Source organism: Stegodyphus dumicola, chromosome 6 (genome assembly GCF_044657685.1).
Source record: "Stegodyphus dumicola isolate Sdum_Otavi_A_Nest chromosome 6, ASM4465768v1".
Classification (NCBI taxonomy): domain Eukaryota; kingdom Metazoa; phylum Arthropoda; class Arachnida; order Araneae; family Eresidae; genus Stegodyphus; species Stegodyphus dumicola.
Window position 1 is genome coordinate 166,108,989 of NC_140773.1, and position 21,028 is coordinate 166,130,016.

The following is a 21,028-nucleotide window of genomic DNA, read 5'->3' on the forward strand; positions in this document are numbered from 1 at the left end:
CTGCTTTTTGGTTAATTTTCTAATGACATATAAACAATAATTGTTTTTATTTGAGACTTATGAATAAAATAACGCGAACTAGACTGCAGAAAATTCTTAAGAATGAAGTTAAATAATACTGAAAAATACATTATTGATGCACTTTTGTGTTTTATATGTAGTAGTATTAACTACTACTATAATCTTTAAATGGAATCCTTAAATTATATATATCTATGTATAGGTATATATAAATGGAACCAAATATAGAACAAGGTATAAAATATCTTTATTATACAATGTTCATTACCATATGTATATTTACGTAATATCAATGTAAATAGTTAGTTAGGTTTCGTACATATATAATTTATTTTTATATTTTGTATTTTTTGTATTAGATTCAGTATTGTATACGTATCTGAAGTTTAATTTATTCTCTTTTTGGGTTACGACTTTAAGTGAGAAAGAATTGTTAGGGCCTTCATAGGGATTACATTATATACAATCAGTTAATATCCGACTTTTCCTTTCTTTTAATCTTTATATATATTGAAATACTACTTGATAAGTATACATAAAATATAGCAGTTTTTTAAGCTACTTATTTATATATCTATTGTTTGGTTTGGTTTATTTGATTAAAGCAAAGCATTCGACGGCTATTTGCCTAAAGGTAAGGGTGCCTCGTGGAGAACTTTCTAAGCAAAACTGACTCTTATGCACGTTACACGAGGGGAAAACCTCGAAAACGCCAATACAGCCATCCCCGTCGATCCGGATTCGAACTCCGGATCGACCTGCCGAGTTCAACGACTTTACAGCTCAGCCTCTAGTGAGCCACACACACACACACATCCACACATATACATTAAATAGTATTTACATGTCGTTTATAAAGTATAATTGAGTGAACTATTCTACGGAATTACTTCACTTCGTAGACTTTTTATTAAGCTTCACCATATTTCTTAAAGAGAATCTCAATGCTAGTTCCATTTCCAAGCTATTTATGTACCTTATTTTTCATGCTTTGAATTATATTTAGAAAATTATTTCACTTGGTTATATCTGAAAATGCAGTTTTTTTATTGAAGAATTTAAGGGTAAGAAAAGAATTATGCCCTTTTCTAATTATTCTTGACGCATTTAAATTTTTTTAAAAAAAGCCCACATTAATACGGATCACTGAACTAAAGTGCTCGATACAGGACAGATTAATTAGCTACTAAATTTTGATTTTCGTTGAGTAAAAATGAATTCATCTGCCTTCTATCAGAAAGTAAATATTAAAAAAATGTTTTTTTTTTCCTGTTCTCGCAGTCATAATATTTTTCTTAAATATTCAGCTAATTCATATTCAAATATTTCAATCCATTACAATAAGTAATAAATCGATACAGTAAATAAATTTCCCTATTGTATACATTAGAAATACTTATTCTCGTAATAACAGATACGTATGTGTTATTCTCTTCGTAATTTTCAGTATATATATTTATATTTATAATTAAGAAATCTTTTGAAAGCAGCGTCAAACAGCTGTGAAAATTATATTTTAAAATTATTATTTCGAAATGCGCTTATAATGGTTTTGATATTTACGAAAGATACTTCCCGTTTACTCAGGCTCACTGTATTCAAGTCGATAGGACCAATTGAATGGAAAGCTCGATTTGTTAATTCATTTCCAAGTTTCAAATCGGATGAATGGACTCGCGAATAAAATAGCACATTAAAATACGGTCACTGAACTACAGTGAGCAATGAAAATTTTAACAAATGTTTCGTACTTTAACTTATGAAAACAAAATATCAGAATCTAATTAAATGTTTCACTTATTAGAAAAATAGAAAATATAAATATTTGTGAATAAAAAGAAATTATCTTTAAAAAAATAAAATTTAAATGAAAAAAAATAAAAGAATTACAAAATATTGCAGAAATTACATAAAATAGCGAATAAACTTATTCCGCACAAGCTCGCTAAATGTAAAACAGATTGTACTGTCAGAAAGCTCGCCTTCTCACAGAAATATACTGTTCATCGGGTTTAAATGTTATTCAGACTAACGTGCGAAGTTCAGTGAATAACTTGTATTTTCCTTTGAATGTATAAACTAGCCAAAAAAAAAAATTGAGCACTTGACAATTAGATGCAAATTTAACAGTTGGGAGCACTTGACAATTAGATGCAAATTTAACAGATGGATTGAAGGAACCCAACTGCAACGTACCACTTTGTGTAGGCATTTTCGGGGATTTCCTTAAGGTATGTAATATAAGGTATGTAAATATGAGCCCATTTTCCTTAGAAAATTCTCCATGAAATCATGCCTAGCCAACCCTCATATGTTTTGCCATATTCAACACAAAATCATTCTTAAGATGATTAATTAATTAATTTTATGTTAGATGATACGAAACTTTTCAAAAACTAGGATGCTTTCCGTAAACAATTAGTATTAATAAGCGCTGTTCAACTGGAATTGGGTTGGATTATTTGTTTATAGCAGTGCTTTTCAGCCGACTTACATGTACCTGTATGTATTGCTCAGAGGGGATGGAAGGAAATTCTTGAACGAAAACAATCTAATAATGAAATGTTAATAAACAAATAAATATAACTTTTTTTATCTTATGTAATTTGTCTCCATTCTGATACCATGTGTATCATTTATTTCTGATATACTGATACTGAATGAGACCTAAAAACACTTTTTTTAAAAATATATCTCCCCTTATGATCCCTGACACAGCCGTTTACTTTACCCTTCCGTAATTAACGCCAGTCTCCTGCTCTTGACCGCACTTGCCAAGCCACCCTTAAGCCGAGGGCTTGAATGTTTTTGAGCAGCTGGCAGTCTCACATTGCAGTTACGTACGATCGCCAACCCCAATGTTATTCCACTTTTAGCATCTTGCTAAAATGCATCTTGCTACATGACGTTTCCGCCATGCGCCATTAATTATCTTGAATCAGCTTAAATAGCTTACTTTGTGTTGTAATCTCAGACTACGTTACTTACATTGAAATTAACTTTATACTACATGCAATATGTAAGTTAAATACCTGCAAGCAGCGGATGTTCGTTTGTCGTACAAATGCTGTCTGTTCATCGAAGAATTAAATAAAAAGCTCATTTAAACCATTTTCCGACTTGTCATTGCTTCAGAATAAAGTGATAACCCGTTTCCAGTCTAGTAGGTTCTGAAAGGCAATAACAGAAACTTATAAACATAGCAGAATCCAACAGGATATTTATTTTTTAGGGAAAAGTTACTTAAGTTTCTAATGCTTTTAATGCGAAACAGCCTTCTGGACACTTGTCTTTCTAAAAACTAAATGCATAAACTGAAAGGGCAAAACAGATATAAGAAAAATGTTGCCATCTTTTTCTGTAGACTTTAAAGTTGAACTTCACTAGAAACAACATCACACTTCCCATTAAAAGTTTTTTTTATTGTTTTACATTTTTGATATATTTTTGTTACTTTCACCAATAAAATAAAAGTATTTGAATATTAAAATTAGTTTAATGTAAGCCATAAACACTTTTCTGGGTCACAAAGGAAAAATTTTTAAATAACCGGGTCATGGAAAAGAAAAGTTGAGAAAGCCTTATCGAAAGATAGCCAATTTACGAGAAAACTCTTAAGTCAGCAACTCTATGTGCACAAATGGAAGATCTAATTATGAAATAAACTGATGTTCTAGATTTAGGACATAGTAATTGTTTTCGAAAGTCAGAACTCCGTTCGATTTCTTATTTTGTTATCTCCCAGGAGCTTCAAATTTCGTAGAAATCCTATCTTCTGAAATCTTTATTTTTTGTTCTTAAAAATGTGAAAAAAAAAGAGTTCAATAGTTCAGTTTAACAAATATTTAAATTTCCTTGTATCAGTTTTTAAAAAGTGATATAAATAATTTAAAAATATAATCTTCGCTTCACACTTATCGTACAAGATTTGATCTAGGTATAAATCATTGAAAACGTTCCATCAAAATTTTAGTTTTAGGAAAAGCATATCTGACATAGTGGAAATTTTACAGCTTATTAGTATATTTTCCGAAGAACATTTTTAATAAATTATTTCTTTCAATAATAAATTGGCGATTTCGTATTTAAATACAATAATAACCATTTTATTGATTTTACACAAATTCTGACTGCCAACTCCTAGAATTTAAAGGCAGGCGTATGATAGACGACTCATCGTCCCTTCATACCTGCTAAGTAGAGTAATCACAAACTCATAAAGATTTAAACAAAAAACATTTTCTATCAAAGTTTTATTCTGACGGTTACATAAAACGGACAACAGGAACATAAAATGAAGTCTACTCTGCTTGCGGAAAAATTTAGAATAAAAGTTCCAGTCAAATTAAATTATTAAGTACAAAGAAACATGAGTCTAAATAAGTTTCAGCTGGGAGTAAAATATTTCACGAAGCAACTGTGCTTAGCGAACCTCAAGCCTATGATCAGCTCAGTAGCAGGGAGTTGATACAGAGCCACTGGTAAATTGCTGTCATAGGCTCTCACCTGAACTTTAGAAATTTACGCTCAAATACATTAACTAATTTGCATCGTTGTTGGAACGGACAAAAGTAAAAGTGATATTAAAGGCAAAATAATAAATTAATTGTGTTAATTAACATAAAACCCTACACAGTGAGCTTAGTTACAGAAACTGTTGTTTTGTGCATCAAATATATGCCATCAAAAACTGTTTCTCAAAAGAAGATCAATTTATAATATGCAGACCTATTATACATATTATATATATTTTGGCAAAGTTGGTAATTTAGAACATGCATACAGAAACTAATACAGAAAAAGAAACTTGCATACAGAAAAAGAAACTTTCAGGATGTGGGAAAACTTAATAACTTTTTATTCATGTGAGGTATCTTTTTCATCAAGCCAACTCAAGTAAAACGGACGTTACGGCCGTCTGTTCTTAAAGAATTTTCCCATCACTACCAATAAACCTGTGAAATAAGCTTTCAAAGAAAGTAAACAGCAACAGCGAGCTGTCAGGCGCGAATCTGGAAGCGAAATGTGAAGCATACAGAAGAAAGCATGGGGAAGAGAGAGTCAAAAAGATTTGGTTCGCAACTGAAATATTATTCAGTGATTGTATTTAAAATGTGTTCAGTGATTGTATTGTATACACCTTACGTAACGCTTTGCAGCGTTACGTAAGGTGTATGGTGTGGATTAAGTTTGAAATGGGGCAGTTTAAATTGATATATTTAATTTTAGGCAGAAAGGAAAATTTCCAAATTAAAATGAAGAATAAGAGGGAATATTGCCAATAAAAATTAAAAGTTTGCTCATATATATATATATGAAAGACAAATAAAGAATATGTAAAAGATTAAATTAGCAGAGAAAATTAATTCCCTTCTGTATTCGAAAAATAGTAACCTCTATTTTTACTGAGTCATTTCGAGAAAAATCGATGTCATATGACTCTTATATAATTCTGATGATGTAAATGAAACTAAAACTCAAACAGCCAATAGTAATTTTACAGCAATATTAACCATCCAATCAAAATGCATTGAGAACCAAAACTCAGTCTGAATTAAGATTTCACTCTGAACATAACGCACTTGGCTATCATTGCTTTGGCTTAGCTGGACTGCTGGCTGTTTTTACTGCAAATCTATCAAAAATGTAAGCTTTTTGGAATAGGAAAAATTAATGTGTCAACTTTTTTATGGCCACAACATGTTTACTGAAATAAAAGTTAAATTAAATATACATTGACTGCCAAATTTCTTATTCTTTGTGGATCGGCGTTTCAGCATTCTACGGCATCAAAATTCTAGCTGTTCATTGTGGATACAACCAACAGCGTTCCAGTACAGAATCTATTACATATATATATGTATGTATGTATGTATTTATTTATATTGAATTAATGAACTGAAATTCATTGAAATTAATTAAATTTCCTAATACTTTCGCAATGGCTGCAAAGTAAGGTAATAATAATTTATTTACTAAAGTAAGATTGATTATATTACCTCCTGGAATAAATTTAGTAGAATGTATCTAAATGAAGTAATCCAGAAGTAAGAAATTTAATACCGAAAATAATATTTTTAAAGGAACTTGAATTGAAATCATGAAAAATAGAAATGCAAACTTTTAATACGAAAATTAATAAACCATGTAATTATCGTCATTAATCGAAAATTGGTTGACTTTCCAAGGGAAACAAACCAACTCCCGTTCAGTTAACAATAATTAATAAATGCGAATGTGTTTCTTCTTTTACTCTATATAAAAGGTATAAATATGCAAGAAAATTACTAACTTTAATTTAGAAATAATCCTTTTTATTCCCCATTTTAATGTGGCTAGTTAAGATTACCATTCAGAAAGGAATAAAATTATCATTCCCAAAGGAATAAGATTACCATTCCTAAAGGAAAAACACGCAGTAAACTCTGATATTCCTTGAACTTGTACATACTGATATTAGTGATTCCATGAATGTCACATATTTAGGTGGCGTAGAATACTTCACAACGTTCATCAACGAGAAATCGCTGAAAATTACTGTGCACGCCGTACGGAAAATGTATTTAAAAAAAAATTACAAACTGGAAAACAAAAAAGGAAGAAACTAAAGATACTCCGAAGCGATAATGCTAAAGAATTCAAAAGCCACGAATTTAATCAATTCTTAGAAAAGAACAGCATTAAACGCCAGTTTTCAGTCGATATAGACGACAACAGAACAGAGTTGCAAAACGTACAAATCGTGCCCTAGCTATAAAGATGTATACTGTTCAAATCAAATTTAAGAAAATAACTATGGTTGGTACTTGCCATTTTTGGCTTTGGCCACTGGATAGAAGTGGTGATCATTTTATTATGGAGGCACCTAAAAGGCGGCCACCGTTACCTCCTATGAAGGGACAGACAATTTACATCCATGCCTTCTCCGTCATTCGAATCAGGACCCTTCGGTACGGTAGTCAGGGTCATTTACCACTTTACCGCCTGGGAGGCGTTCAAATCAAAATTACCCCAAGGTATGTGGGAATATATAGTATCAAAAGCAGCTTACGTCCGTAACTGATGTCCTACAAAAGCAGATCAAAAACGGCCAAATATACAGTGGTGGCCAAAATTGTGGATACATTTGGAAATTTTTATGTTTTTGAACTTTGTATGCTTATAGAAAACGTTACGTTTCACAAAATGCAAACTTGTATAGATCATTTTGCAATACAAAAAACGTTAGACGATAATAGTTATCGATATACATTAGATAGTGATGATTGCAGTGAGTTATCAGTACTTAGTAGGGTACCCTTTATTTCTGATTACAGCTTCACATCAGCGTTTCATTGAGCTGACAAGAGTTTTAAGCTCTTCTTTCGTTATTACATGATGCCAGGAAACAATTATAGCCTCAATTGGTTGCCTTTTATTTGATGGGCGCCTCATTCGGACAGGAGGTTTCAAACGGTGCCACAAATTTTCGATAGGATTGAGGTCAGGACTGTTTCCTGGCCATGACAACAATTTAATGCTCTTTGTACGAAACCACTCTTTCGATATTTTGGCCGTGTGGCAAGGAGCAGAATCCTGCTGAAAAATAAACGAAGCATTGTTGGGAAAGAGATCTCTGATGGAAAGTAGAAGTTTTGGTTCTAGAATAGTGTCAATGTATTTTCTGGCATTCAGTGTCCCATCGATGACATGAAGGCGAATAATACCATCTGCTGACATGCATGATCAAATCATAACACTAACTGGGTTCTTCTAGGTTGCTTGAATGCAGTCAGGATGTAGCTCTTCTCCTATTCTGCGTCTTACATATTTTCGCCCATCACTACCGAATAACGATATCTTAGTTTCGTCACTCCATATAACTTGTGACCACTGATCATTTGTCTAATTAATGTGTTCCTTTGCCCACTGTAGTCTGTTTTTTCGTTGCAGAAAATTAAGATAAGGCCTTTTTTCGTGGAATTCTACCTCTCAGTCCAACATCTGTTAATCTTCTCCTGATTGTTCTTGAACTGACAGAAACACCAACATCATTCAGATCACTTCTGATGGCCGCTGATGACATTTTTCTATCTTGGAGACATAGTCTTTTTATTTTTCTGTCATCAATAGATGTGGTGCACCTTTTTCGGCCTTTTCCTTCTTTGTTTTTTATTGAATTTGTCTCCTGATATTGTAAACAAAACTTTCGGACTCCAGATGTAGTCACTGAACCACCCACCTGTCTTGCAATTTTAGCATAGGAAAGACCACTTTCTCGTAACACAATAATATTACATCTCGTTCTAGGTGTCCAATCTACTCTTTTATTTGATGTCATTGCTCCTTGACTAAATATTAAAAATTTTTAGAAAAATTCCTACTTGTAATTGCAGTGTATAAGAAACAGGTCCTCCTTCTACAGAACAAAGCAAAATAATGAATTGTTTCAAGTGTAAACATGATGTCAGCTTCTACTTGCAGTTACTAACATTTGATTGGTTCTCAGAACAAGAACAGTGATTGGCCAGGAAAGCTAGACATTACAAACCACTTCATAACTGTGTTTTTTTTATTTATATTAAAGTACATATAACTTTTTTTGTATTGCAAATAATTGAATTTTGTGGTTTGTATTGACTTCAGTAATAAATTCTTTTTAAAATGATATATACAAATTTGCATTTTGCGAAACGTAGCATTTTCTATAAGCATACAAAGTTCAAAAACATAAAAATTTCCAAAAGTGTCCACAATTTTGGCCACCACTGTATATGTTCTAAAAGAAAACCTACAGTAATTACATTTCAGAATCACAGGAAGCAAAACTGCATTAACCAGCTCGAATAAGAAAAATAAATTTCTCCGAAAAGGAAAGGATACATTCTTAATGGATATTCTGAGGAAGAAGAAGCATATCGTCTATGGAAACTAGGAACTCGTGATGTAACACAAAGTCGTGATGTTAGATTATTGAAACTGTTAGAACTTAAGGAAGATTAGAGACTTTAACAGCTGGAACTTATGAAATTTATTCCTACTGAAGAAAATTCAGAAGCTAACAAGAATTTCGAAGTGTCAGATAAAGATACAGCAGACGCTGAAAAAAAAAAAAAAACGTAATTCAAGGTCAAAGTTGAGAAAGATGAACGGGAAGACTTACATTTCTGAAAACAGGAAAACCAGGCAGAGCAAGAAAGATCTGTGAGTTAGAACACGCTAATTTGGGAAATTCTGAAGTTTTTGCGGATATAAAAATTGTAGAAGAAGCTTTATCCAGACCCGGTGTAGAAAAATGGAGAGCAGCTGTGCAATTCCTTAATGAGGAACCACACGTAGGAATTAACCGATTTCCCAGAGAATAGAAAAACTTTTGGGTGCAGATGTGTATTCCGAATAAAGCAAAAGGTGGACGGCGCAGTGAGCGGTACAAAGCCAGACTCGTCATCAAAGGATGCTCCCAAACGTACGAAATTGATTATACGTAAGCTTTTTCACCCATTGTTTGCTACAACTCTATACGAATATTGCTTGCTTTAGCTGCCGAACAGGGTATGAAGATGCATCAAATGAATGTTCAAATAGCTTGTCTGAATGGGAAAACTGATGAAGAGAATTTCATGTCTCAACCAGAAAGTTTTGTAACTGCTGATAGCAAAGTTTGTAAGCTGATAAAAATCACAGATGCAAGCAGGACGAATGTAGAATTTAAAATTATATGATACTTTGCAGAATATAAAACTCAAAAAATTAACTTAAGATTACTGTATATATGTTCCAAAAGAAACAGAGGACTGTATCATAATTGTTATTAGTGTAGGTGATCTAACTATTCTAACTAAAAGTGAATCTTCTATGATCCATACTAAGAAAACGTCTCAGCAAAGCTTTTGAAATAAGGGATTTGAGTTAAATAAAACAGTGTTCAGGCATTAACATTGAACAAAATGAAAATGTATCAATTAGCCAAATTCGGTACGTAAAAGAACTCAATACGATATGCAAGAGTGGAAGCCTATATCAACACGGTTAGACCCTAACATTAAACTATGCGAATGATCAAACATCGCCAAAGAAAATGAAAGTATAAATCCTTAATCGGATCCTTAATTTATGTAGTTGTACCTATACGACCTGACATTGCAAATTCTGTTAGTGGACTAATCAATTTAACAGTAACCCGAAATACTTTCACTGGATTCAAGAAAAACGGGTACTACGATTCCTTAAATCAACATAAAAAGGAAAATAACTTATCATAAAACAAATGGAAATCTTAAATGTTATATAGGCGTGGGATAGACCGAAAATACAAGCAAAGAACTGCAGCGCTATCAAATACTGAAGCAGATTACATAGCGTTAACTGAAGCTTCAAAAGAAGAATGCATTAGCTTTTGCTAAAGAGAGCTAGGTTTTTCGGAGAAGATAGCAAAACAATTTGTGTTATATAATGACAATCAAAGTGCACAGCATTTAGTAAAAAATCCAGTTCATCATTCTCGAATAAAACACACTGATACTCATTTTCATTATATTAGAGAGTTGTATGACAAAAAGGAAACTGAGATTAAGTATATGTCTACAGCAGAAATGCCCGCCGATATTTTAACGAAGAAGTTTGGCAGAGACAAACAAAAACAACAATATATATATATATATATATATATGAATCTATTAGGTCTTGAACTTTAACTAATGAATGCTTTTTTTGTTTTATTTTTTTTAAACTCTGCTAAGGAGAGTGTTGGGAAAATCCGCATTTTATTTTGCGTCTGCGCAGTTCTGAATATCTGTAAAATTCTGAGGTATATAGTCCTTTGGTAGAAGCAAAGAAAGATGTGTGTGTCTGTGTGAAGTTCGCGTGTCATCCCAACATGCCTATTCGGCGTGTGCGTCGTCCCCATTATCGACGTGACTAGCGGCCGTGATTCTCTCCAGCGTGGTGTGGTAATCTAATGTATGGAATTATGACATGAAAAATAGCTGTCGAATGGAAATAGGAATCTAGCAGAGTGTCACGAACATCATTTACATGGAATATCGTATGGAATTATTGCAGTTAATTACCTGCCGACAAATAAGTCAAGTGTTAAGCATCTGTTATCTATCTTCCGTCTTTTTCATGTTATCGTTTTCCTCCCAAACATAGGCTGTTCATCTGTTCCGTTAAGCTCAATGAAAGCACCTATTAAAGATTATGTATGTGGAGATCATCGACGACCGATGCTGACTTAGAATACCTAGCGAGTTTACGTCATCATAGCTTAGCACAGTGCTGAGCAGTCGAGACAACGCCAGATAGCTTCCAGACGTGGAGAGGAGCGGAGGCATACAGACGGCTTGCAAATCCTCCAAGAGCTGGTGGAAACAGATGGTTTCCTTCGATGTTTAAGTTCCTTGTAGCCAAACTGATCATATTATCTAAAGCTAGCTGTGGATGTTAAGAGTATGTGAGAAATGTTCATCATTACATGAATTGTGTGAACTAACTAGCATGACATCACCTGCAATATTAATTTTTACTTAACTTACCTTTTATTACTTTTATATATTTATTATTAGTATAATAAGGCATTTAATAATGCAATAGACGTGCCCTCCTCGTGTGTGTTTTGAAAGAAAATACTACATGTATAACTTAAAATAAATACGAGCAGCTCATATGCTCCATATTTAGGCAACCACATTTTTCACTACGCTACTCTCAACATCACTCAAATTAAAATTCAACAGTAACTATAATACAAGAATAAAAAAAGATACTTTATTTTAATATTTTTTCTAAAATAGAAATTAACTTTAAAATTCTCATTAATATTTGATTACTGGCTGAGGTTTCTAGAAAATATCCGAATAAATAAGCCCATTGAATACTGATAGTCCTAAACGGCTAACATTGGCACGCGAACGGGGGGACTGTTTCAGCGTTTTTGTGACTTTTTCTATGTGTAACCTGAACAGGAACCAGTTTTCCTAAGAACGTCCTCGACGAAGGTATTCTTTCTGTAAGACCTCGTATGCTTGAGGGCAAATCAAATCGAAAATGAATAAATTGTAAACGATTTAAATAGAGATAGAATGAACACTATCTCGTATTTTACATTATTTTTCAGCTCGTTATTAATGCTTAACATTAATATTAATACATCGAATTTGGCACTCTTCTATTATCAGGATCGGATTCAGGAATTATGTATGTGGGCCCGCGTGTATGTGTGTGTATAAACATGTATGTACATATATAAACGCGTACATGTTCACGCATACATGAACACATCAGTCTATACATACAGTTCTAAATCTGGTCCCGATAACAGACGAGTACCTCAGATTTATGTAAGGTATCAAAGCAACGCGAAATGAAAACAGTAGCATTTCTGAAGCAATCAAATAACATTATGTATGCTATCTGCACTGGATTTATTACTGCAAGAAACACATTTTAAATATAGCTTTGCAATAAAAAATTGGAACTGTACGTGAATCTGAAGGCCCACTAGCAGTCGAGAGGTAAAGTCGCTAAATAGTTCGGTTTGAAGTTCGAGTCCCCGCGAACGGGCTGGTTGCATGAGCGTTCTCGTGATTTTGCCCATGTATAACGTATATACGAGCCAGTTTCCCTTAAAAAGTACTCCTGTTAGGCAGATAGCCCTCGAGTGCTTTGCCATAATTAAATAAACCAAACCAAAAGTAAATCTGTGTTTTTTAATAGTGATTAATCTTGTGTCAAACCCTGGGGAAACAAGCGGTTACATAGAATATTTTTGTCGTTTTCCCCATGTTTAAAGTATGTATGGGTTAAGTTTCCTTAAAATGTTCCTTTCCTTATGCAGGTAGCTCTGACACGTTGAATTAAGCAAACGTAACAGTACAACTATAATTTTTTTTTACAGCCGATAACAGATTATACTTCTTAAAAAGTTCATGGGAAATATTAAAATTTAGTTTTGAATTAAAGAGAAAAGAAAGAAGGTGGATCAAAACCAATCAAACCAGACAGTTAAAAATCAATTAATAAGAGATATAAGGTTTCAGAAATTTTTTTTCTTTCGCTACAGAAATGAAAGAAGTGATAGATGTGTCGATCTCACAAATAGAACAGAAATATGAAAAATTAAAAATGATATGTTTCGATTTTAATCTTTTAACTGGTGAGAAATTAATGCAGTTTGATTTAGTTCCATAAAAAAAAGCAGCTTTTATCTTGGCCCTTAAATATCCAAATGACATAAATGCTGAAGAAATTTCATCAGAAATATATATTTTTAAAACTATAATGCTCCAATTATTCTAAATACTAAAACAACTGCAATTGAGTTCTTTCAGAGTTAAGTCATAAATACAGCTTATTTCAATACTAGCCAAATTTAGAAGTTTTATTAAGAATATTTTTGATAGTTGCTATGAAAGAAGATTCAGCACACTTAAAATAATAATAAAAATTTTCTAAAATCTTCACTTGGTCAAAGAGAATTTTTAAACATCTTTATTACTATATAGGATATGAATTAAATATTCGATTAGATTTTGATAACATTGTTAATAATTTTGTTTTGTTTAAATTATAAAAAATGCTTCAAAGTTAGTTAAGAATTTTTTTATATTAATTACGATACTAATTATACCGCTTCAATGATGTTTTTTGTTTATCAAAAACGTATCTTTAAAACTTTTCATTAACTGCAAAGATTTAGAAATTTAGTTTCCTTTCTTCCTTTCCTTTCAACGGCGCACAAATCTAGCTTCTTGTCTGTACGTTTGATTGCTTTTCTTTTCAGATTTTGAAAGAAATAATAGTTTTGAATTCGAACAACTAAATTTCACTATGTTTTGAAAATGTTTAAGTGTATTGGTAACCTATGGCAAAGCCCTCAAGGGCTACTAACTTAAGGAGGTTAAAATGTTTAGATAATGTTACTTGGAAATACCTCCTAAATTCTCACTATAAATTAAGAAAGAATTGTACGATAGCAGTACGCATTTATATTACTTGACTCAAACACTTTTAGTCAGGGAATTACAACATGATTACAGAAATCTACATATGAAATGGTAATAAAATTCTGCTGATGTTACACAATATCGTCTTTCACTGGAGTTGTTTCCAGTACAGGTGAACAGTTATCAAAACGATTTACAGCGGGAACTGATGGAGAACGCCCCGACTGAAAGTTTATGAATGAAGTGGATGTGGCAAAACTTGTGCAGCTATCTCTAACGCCTCGATTACGATACAACTTTTCACCATCATGTGGAGAAGAACGACAACTCAGTGTCTGGTGCTGACCTCTGTTGATAGCTCTTCGAACCTTCCATCGCTCAAACCGATGGCGAAACGAGTTCTGAACCTATACGAAGAGAGGAAAAAATAATTAAATATGCATACAATTTCTCGTAAGCTATTCGTAATAGCTTAAGAGAATGAATAAGATAATTTAAGCAACCGATGTGGGATAATTCGGCTGCCTCTGTAGCTAAGCACTATTTTAGTCAGCATAATTTGTATATGTTTAAAAAGTAATTATTGGAAGCATTTTTTAAACATGAATCAATGCTATCTCGACTTTGAAAGAGTGTGGCATGCAGGCCTCCTGCATAAATTGAATAATTTTATGCTTCCAAACAGTTTCGTAAAACTCATTAGTTCCTATCTGAAAAACAGGACTTTTCAAGTTCGCTGCGGTGACGCCTTATCTGTCAGAAAAAGAATTCGTAGCGGGGTCCCGCAAGAATCCGTTCTTTCCCCCCGGCTCTATAATGTTTATATAAATGATTTCCCGCACCCATTCAACACGAAAATACTCAAATACGCTGACGACACTGTAGTACTGACTGAATCCAGAAGTCCCCAGCTCGCTCTAAGTAATTTACAAATGCATCTCAATATGATCAATCACTGGTGCAAGACTTCGAAAATTAAGCTCAACGCCTTTAAATGTTGTATTGTGCTCTATCGGAGATACAAAACAAAATTAAGAGTCAATACTGATATCTACTTAGATAGAACTCTAATCCCTGTAGCTAATTCCTATAAATATTTAGGTGTTTACATAGATAAGTCTCTCAACTTCAAAGATCATATTTCTTATATCTTAAACAAAGCAAATGCAGCCTACATGGCAATTTATCCTATTATCGGCAAAAAATCGAAGCTCAGTCTAAAAATAAAGAAAATGCCTTACATATCTCTAATTCGACCGATCATGCTATGTGCAGTGCCGGCATGGGCAATCGCGAATAAAACTGAGCGCAAAAAATTGGATATACTTCAAAATAAAATTCTACGTAGCATTTTGAATGCACCTTGGTACGTGAGAAACTCTATAATTCATAACGGCCTGGATATTCCATCTGTGCATAACTTTATATTCATGACAGCTCCCAACTTCTTCGAGAAGATGAAGCATAGTCAGTATAACGCAATTAAACAAATGTTGGATTATGATACAACCATTGAATACACTGTCAAACGCCCAAGGACAATTCATCACAATTCGTCATGGTGGTAACTTGTGAATTTTAATTTTAAAATTTACTTGAACTCTGAAATTGGACTCTATCCTATTATTTGTGTTGCATCTTATGTTAATCAAGAAAATTTTTTATTCAAGATTTTTATGTCACTATTTCATTTTTTAAATTATTTTGTATGAATTTTTACCTTATCGTATGATTCTACGAACTTTTGAACTTTTTACGGCCTATCTAGCTACTGCATACTTCTGAAGGACTTTGAACGCTTATGCCATTCACAGCTTCAAACTGTCTTCGCGCTATTTTCATGATGTTTCACTATTGCTTATCCTGCATTCTTACTAGCTATATTGCACTCACCACCTGCATTTGCCATACAACTCACTGAACCTGCCTGCATGCTTCAATTTAATGCCATTGCTTACCACTGCACAATTTTTATGATGAACGCCTACTTTCTTAAGTATTAAGATATGCCTGCTCACGCAGCTGAATTTTCTTCGCCCACGGGTGTTGGTACTTCCCTAGTACCATTTATTTGAAAATATCTTTGCCTAGTGCACTTTAATGCGATCTACTGGTGAAAACTCTTTAGTAGTTAATGACCAGAAAAAAGTAAGTCATAAGTCATAAAATAAACATGAATCATACCTGAAATGATAGCAGAGACATTTTCTTAATGTCTCATTTCTCAAAACGTCTTTTTAAAGCCATTTTGCTGTTTTTATGTTGAGGAATGATTCAACATTTATTATTTCTTTGGCGGATATTTAGATTGGTCAGGAAACCCAAACGATAAATATACTGACGATTCCTTGAGGAAGATTATCATGAAATATGCTTTCGTTTTTTAACTGAATCTTAGAAATTTTGTAACTAATGGGAAAGGGAAATATCGTGGAAAAAAGTTATTGTATATATTTTAATGGAAATGTCTTCAGATAGAATAAGGGAAATAATCTTTAAAAGCTTTTTCAAACCTAAACGAAAAGGAAAGATATATATATCTCTAAAGTAATAAAGTTGTTAAATAAAAGTAAACTACAAAGAGAATAATTGAACCTATTGTTTCTCTTTATTTTCTTTACCTTTAATTACACATAAATAAAACTAATATGTGCATTGTAGTTTACCGTAAAAATACTTTTGATTGCTTTTCTTTTCAGATTAATTTTTGTCCATTTCTTAAAGGCGGAAAAAGGCCTTTTTTTACACTCGCTATTTTTTATTCTTTTAAAGGCGGAAAGAGGATGTTTAAATAATCGTTATTTTTATCCTGTAATCAAATACTACTCAAGAATTCAGTTATTTTAAATCTTTTGTTATCGATGAAAATTTCAGGGCTCTGTCACAACATGCATCTGTTTCGGACGAACACTGCAAGAAACGCGCGCGATTTTTTTCGCTCTTTCATAAAAAGTTGTAGATGGTGCGTTTTCACATGGTTTTCACCCAATGAGCATCAAGCTAGCAACTTGAATGGGAGTTTTTTTTTTTTTTTTTGCTAGTGTTTCAGTTTGTTAAGGAGAACTAGTTTCTTTTTTACATTGTAACTTCAAAAGGGATTCAGGGTGATTTGCTGCTTTATATCGTGTCACGAAGCAGAAACCTGCACTAAACAGCTGTTATCCCGAAATGTTTTGAGAGGGCCTTTAAAAATGTCTCTTAGATTAATAAGCAATAGCCTTCCAATAAAAACCACCATAAAATAAGCCTACTTATCACTGCTTTCTTCTCTTATACTATTTAACATGACAGGACAGGTTATCTACAGATTCAGTTTTCAAAAGGACCTTGGTATGCTATATTAAAGGAAATGCAATGCCTTTTGTATGTGAACTGTCATATGACTCAAATAGTAAGCTTAATATTACATATATCTCAGATCTGACAGCAAAGATTATTATGACAGGATCGTTTCTAAAGACAACCCAGCGTTAGATTTAGAACTGTCTGAAGATACACTCAGTTACCAGAAGACAATCAGGCTATTTTACAATTTTGATTTCTTTATAAATCACTGCACACTTTCAGGAATTCAAATCCATTCATAAGAACTAAATTTTCATTTCTAATAATTATTTGGTTTGCAACTGAACTATTAACTTAAATTATAATTTCTTTTTTTTTTATAAATTCATGTTATATTGTCTTAATAGCGCCGATAAAAAAATTGGTTAAGGTTACTTTCATATAAATCTTTTTGTATCATCAAGTGAATTTATTTTGTTTTCACGGCAGTAGGACAGAAATTTTGTTAATTAACTATTGCCTAATTCTTCTTTATGATTTCTCGTTAAATGTTCTCTTTAAAGTGTTGTAAAGTATCATTTAAGTTTCTAACACGTGATTTTATGTTAATTTCCTTTTCTATCAGCCTCGTTTCCATTTCCCTGCCAGAATGTAAATTTCTAGCTCTCGCGATATTCAAATTAGGTAGAAAGAAGAAAGCATTTAAAGGAAGGTTTTCGAGAGTAAAATCAGAATGTGTACTGCCTGCTTGAAGGCCACGTTGCTAACTTTGATTTTCCAGGGATCGGTATTCTGCGGCGTTGACTTATTCTCGCCATTAGGCTTGTTTACGCCGAGCTCTGTCAGAGCTAGCTTATACTGTGAAGCCGTTAGGCTATACTTAAATTTCATTAGTTTTATTCATTCGTCATCTTTGATTTAAAACTATTGGTTCCCGTAAGCACGAGCTGGAGTCGTCAGCTAAACCTTATTTGGATGAATAAAGGGTCCTTTACATACTTTTCTGTCTCTGTGTTCCTTACAAGACATAGTGCGAATTCGCTACTTGTCGTTTAGAGATCTGGTCTAATTTTATGCTACCTAAGAAGGACCCTATAGGGGCCCTATAGGGTTTTTCCAAATACATGAACTTCCTTTATCTCTATTTATCAAAACATAAATATAATGTCTAGTGAAACCTGCCATTTGCTTTGCAGTAGCTAACTAACCTACCCTGAAAATCGCATCTACTTAAGGATCTCTCAGGATATAAAGTCACATTTTCAAACACTCGTTCTTAATATTCAGAATTAAGACTACATAGATCATGCAGTATGATGATGAATTAACGTCTATACCATCCCTTCTAAGAAATCTGTTCAAAGGTGAAAATCAAACTGGCCTAAGCTACGCAAAGCTAATTTCAAGACTGGAAAACGAATTTTAATCCTGACTTCTATGATTCTCAGAATAGTAGAACTTAAATTTATTAAAGACTTCAGCTAAAAGTACAAAATATGGAATATATGAATTTATTTCCAGTGTCGTGGGAATCATGGGGATAATGCATAAATTAGAATCACAGGCTAATTTTTATCCTAACGCCTGGTTCAGTAAATTTTATGGACTAATTATTATTCAACAGCAAAGAGGATGTTATTATTTCGAAGAAAATACCGCTCCTGTCGGGTACGATTTGCTTTAAGCTCTGATGGCTATGATAATCTTTATTCTCTTAATTTAAATTTTTAGACTATTTTAAACTCTTCTAATTTACAGATTCTGGTGAATACACGAAACAGCAAGGACAGATTTTAATGTATGCAAAACTAAATTAAGTAATACAAACTTTGCATATTAACTTCTGAATTAACGTCTGAAAAACGTCACTATTAGAAAGGGTTTGCCAAAGCATCGTTAAATATCTCAAAACGTAGTCCTTTGGTGACATAAGGCATGACAAACTATATCTGTCATTAAAAAAAATGAATCTTTGGTACAAAAATAGAAATTACGACTCTTTGGTATTACATTATATTTATCAAAGAGTCATATGCGCCTTACTCCAGAAATAATTACTCCTTATTTACTTTATTTTGAGAATACAAAATTTATAGATATTGTAACAGAAATTAAAAATTTCTAATAGAAATTAAAAAATTCTGTTATATTGTTACTAAATTTCAGAGTGTATAATATGCATTTCCTTCTCGAAGAACATCTAATTAATATTTAGTTTATATACGTACAAAATTTGATTGCTAAACAATTACAGTTGCTTGAATTGTTTTGTATTCCGAGATTTACTACATTTGCTATCTGCAGTTCGTATATCTGCCATATACATTTGCTTTTATTTTCATTTGTAAGAAGATACCGAAGTGGTCTAAAGAATTTAGAACTATGCTAGCTGAACCATTTGTGGGTAAATGATTCGTGCAGATGGTTTTGCAGAACTTATTCCACGAACGAGAATGCCTTTATTGGAGTAAAATGGCGAGAGTCGTTTTGATCGATTTTAATATCCAAGGCAAATTATAAAGTTATACCTCCTTAAATAGCTTTATTCAGTATTTTACATCTATATTTGACGTATTATATTTTGCAACCCGTTTCCATTTTTCACTTGAGGCAAACGCCTCAAATGAAACTCCATCGCCCACTCGTTTACCTCATCGTCCACTCGGTTGTGCAGATTACATTTGGATGTAAATTAAAAATTAGAAAGATGGCAAAAATATGAATCATATTAAAACAAATTTCTTTTCTGGAAGTGAATTCGTTAGAAAAGGAAGGGAATGATTAGAAAAGGCAGTAAATTATAGAGAGGCAATAAATTAATTAAAAAGGGAAACAAATTCAGCAAATTTTGTAAACTTATTGTCTATACTACTAATTTCTGTAACATAGCTTGATTTCTTTAATCTCTTCTGAATAATACTATGCATTTTATAATATTCCTTTGCCATTTAAAAATGTTAATTTAATTAAGGAGAATGAAAACTTACCTCTCCATTGAGAAAGCAGTATAAAACAGCAACGATGAAACCCTAAAAAAAGAAAAGTTGTTAATTTATTTAATCATCCACTGTTAGACATTATTCATAATGAATTATTATCTTAACTAACAGGAAACTATCAGCATTAGATATGATCTTACAGACACCTGATATTGTCAACTGATAAAAAATATTTGGAGAACAGGAAATGTACAAGAACCTTACAGATGATATTGCAGTTAGTGGAAACTAAGGAATTTTCAAACAGCAAACTGTGTACTAAAAAACGTAAATGTAAGAGGACGTAATTTAAAATAATTGTTCAATAAAGAATCTGACATTTTTTAATGGTATTGCGTCGATAGTACATAAAGTAAATTTTTATTCTTGAATATTATATTATTTTGAAAACTGTATATTTGTCAAATTTGTTCTCTAAGTGGTAGTATAGTTTTGTCATTTCCATGCGAGGTAAAGCAACGAAAGTAAGCTTATTTCTCGTTGAATATTCGAACAAAATGAATACTGTTACAACATACAATATCCTCCTGATTTAGCTCAAGTAAAATGGCTACAGAAACATAGGAAAATATTTCAGACAAGGTAAGGATACTCTTACGTAATACTTCGAGGATAGTAGGCTTCTCAGAAGGTGGATCATCAAACGGTTAAAAAATAGTAAAAGGATATTAGTACCAAGTTCCTAACAATAGTAAACAAGCAAGGCTTCGAGCAAGAGTAAGAATTATTCTTGGAGGGAAATATAAGTCTTATTCTCCGTTGAACACATATATACACATATATTACACACACATCCGTTGA

The 21,028-nt window shown here is 32.5% G+C and overlaps 1 protein-coding gene across 3 annotated transcripts in view; it reads right to left on the minus strand.

The window, feature by feature from the left end:
• Nucleotides 1-13,631: 13,631 nt before the first annotated feature.
• LOC118184571 (diuretic hormone receptor-like) overlaps nt 13,632-21,028 on the minus strand; it is a 413,066-nt gene continuing 405,669 nt past the window's right edge. For 2 of the 3 annotated variants that reach the window (XM_085819142.1, XM_085819143.1), the window contains exons 13-14: nt 20,216-20,257; nt 13,632-14,350 (exon numbers count right to left, since the gene is read on the minus strand). In XM_085819142.1, the coding sequence (XP_085675268.1) occupies nt 14,075-14,350; nt 20,216-20,257 (318 nt within the window). In that variant the 3' untranslated portion in view covers nt 13,632-14,074. The remainder of the gene's footprint in view (nt 14,351-20,215; nt 20,258-21,028) is intronic. The other variant, XM_085819141.1, reaches the window with a different exon arrangement.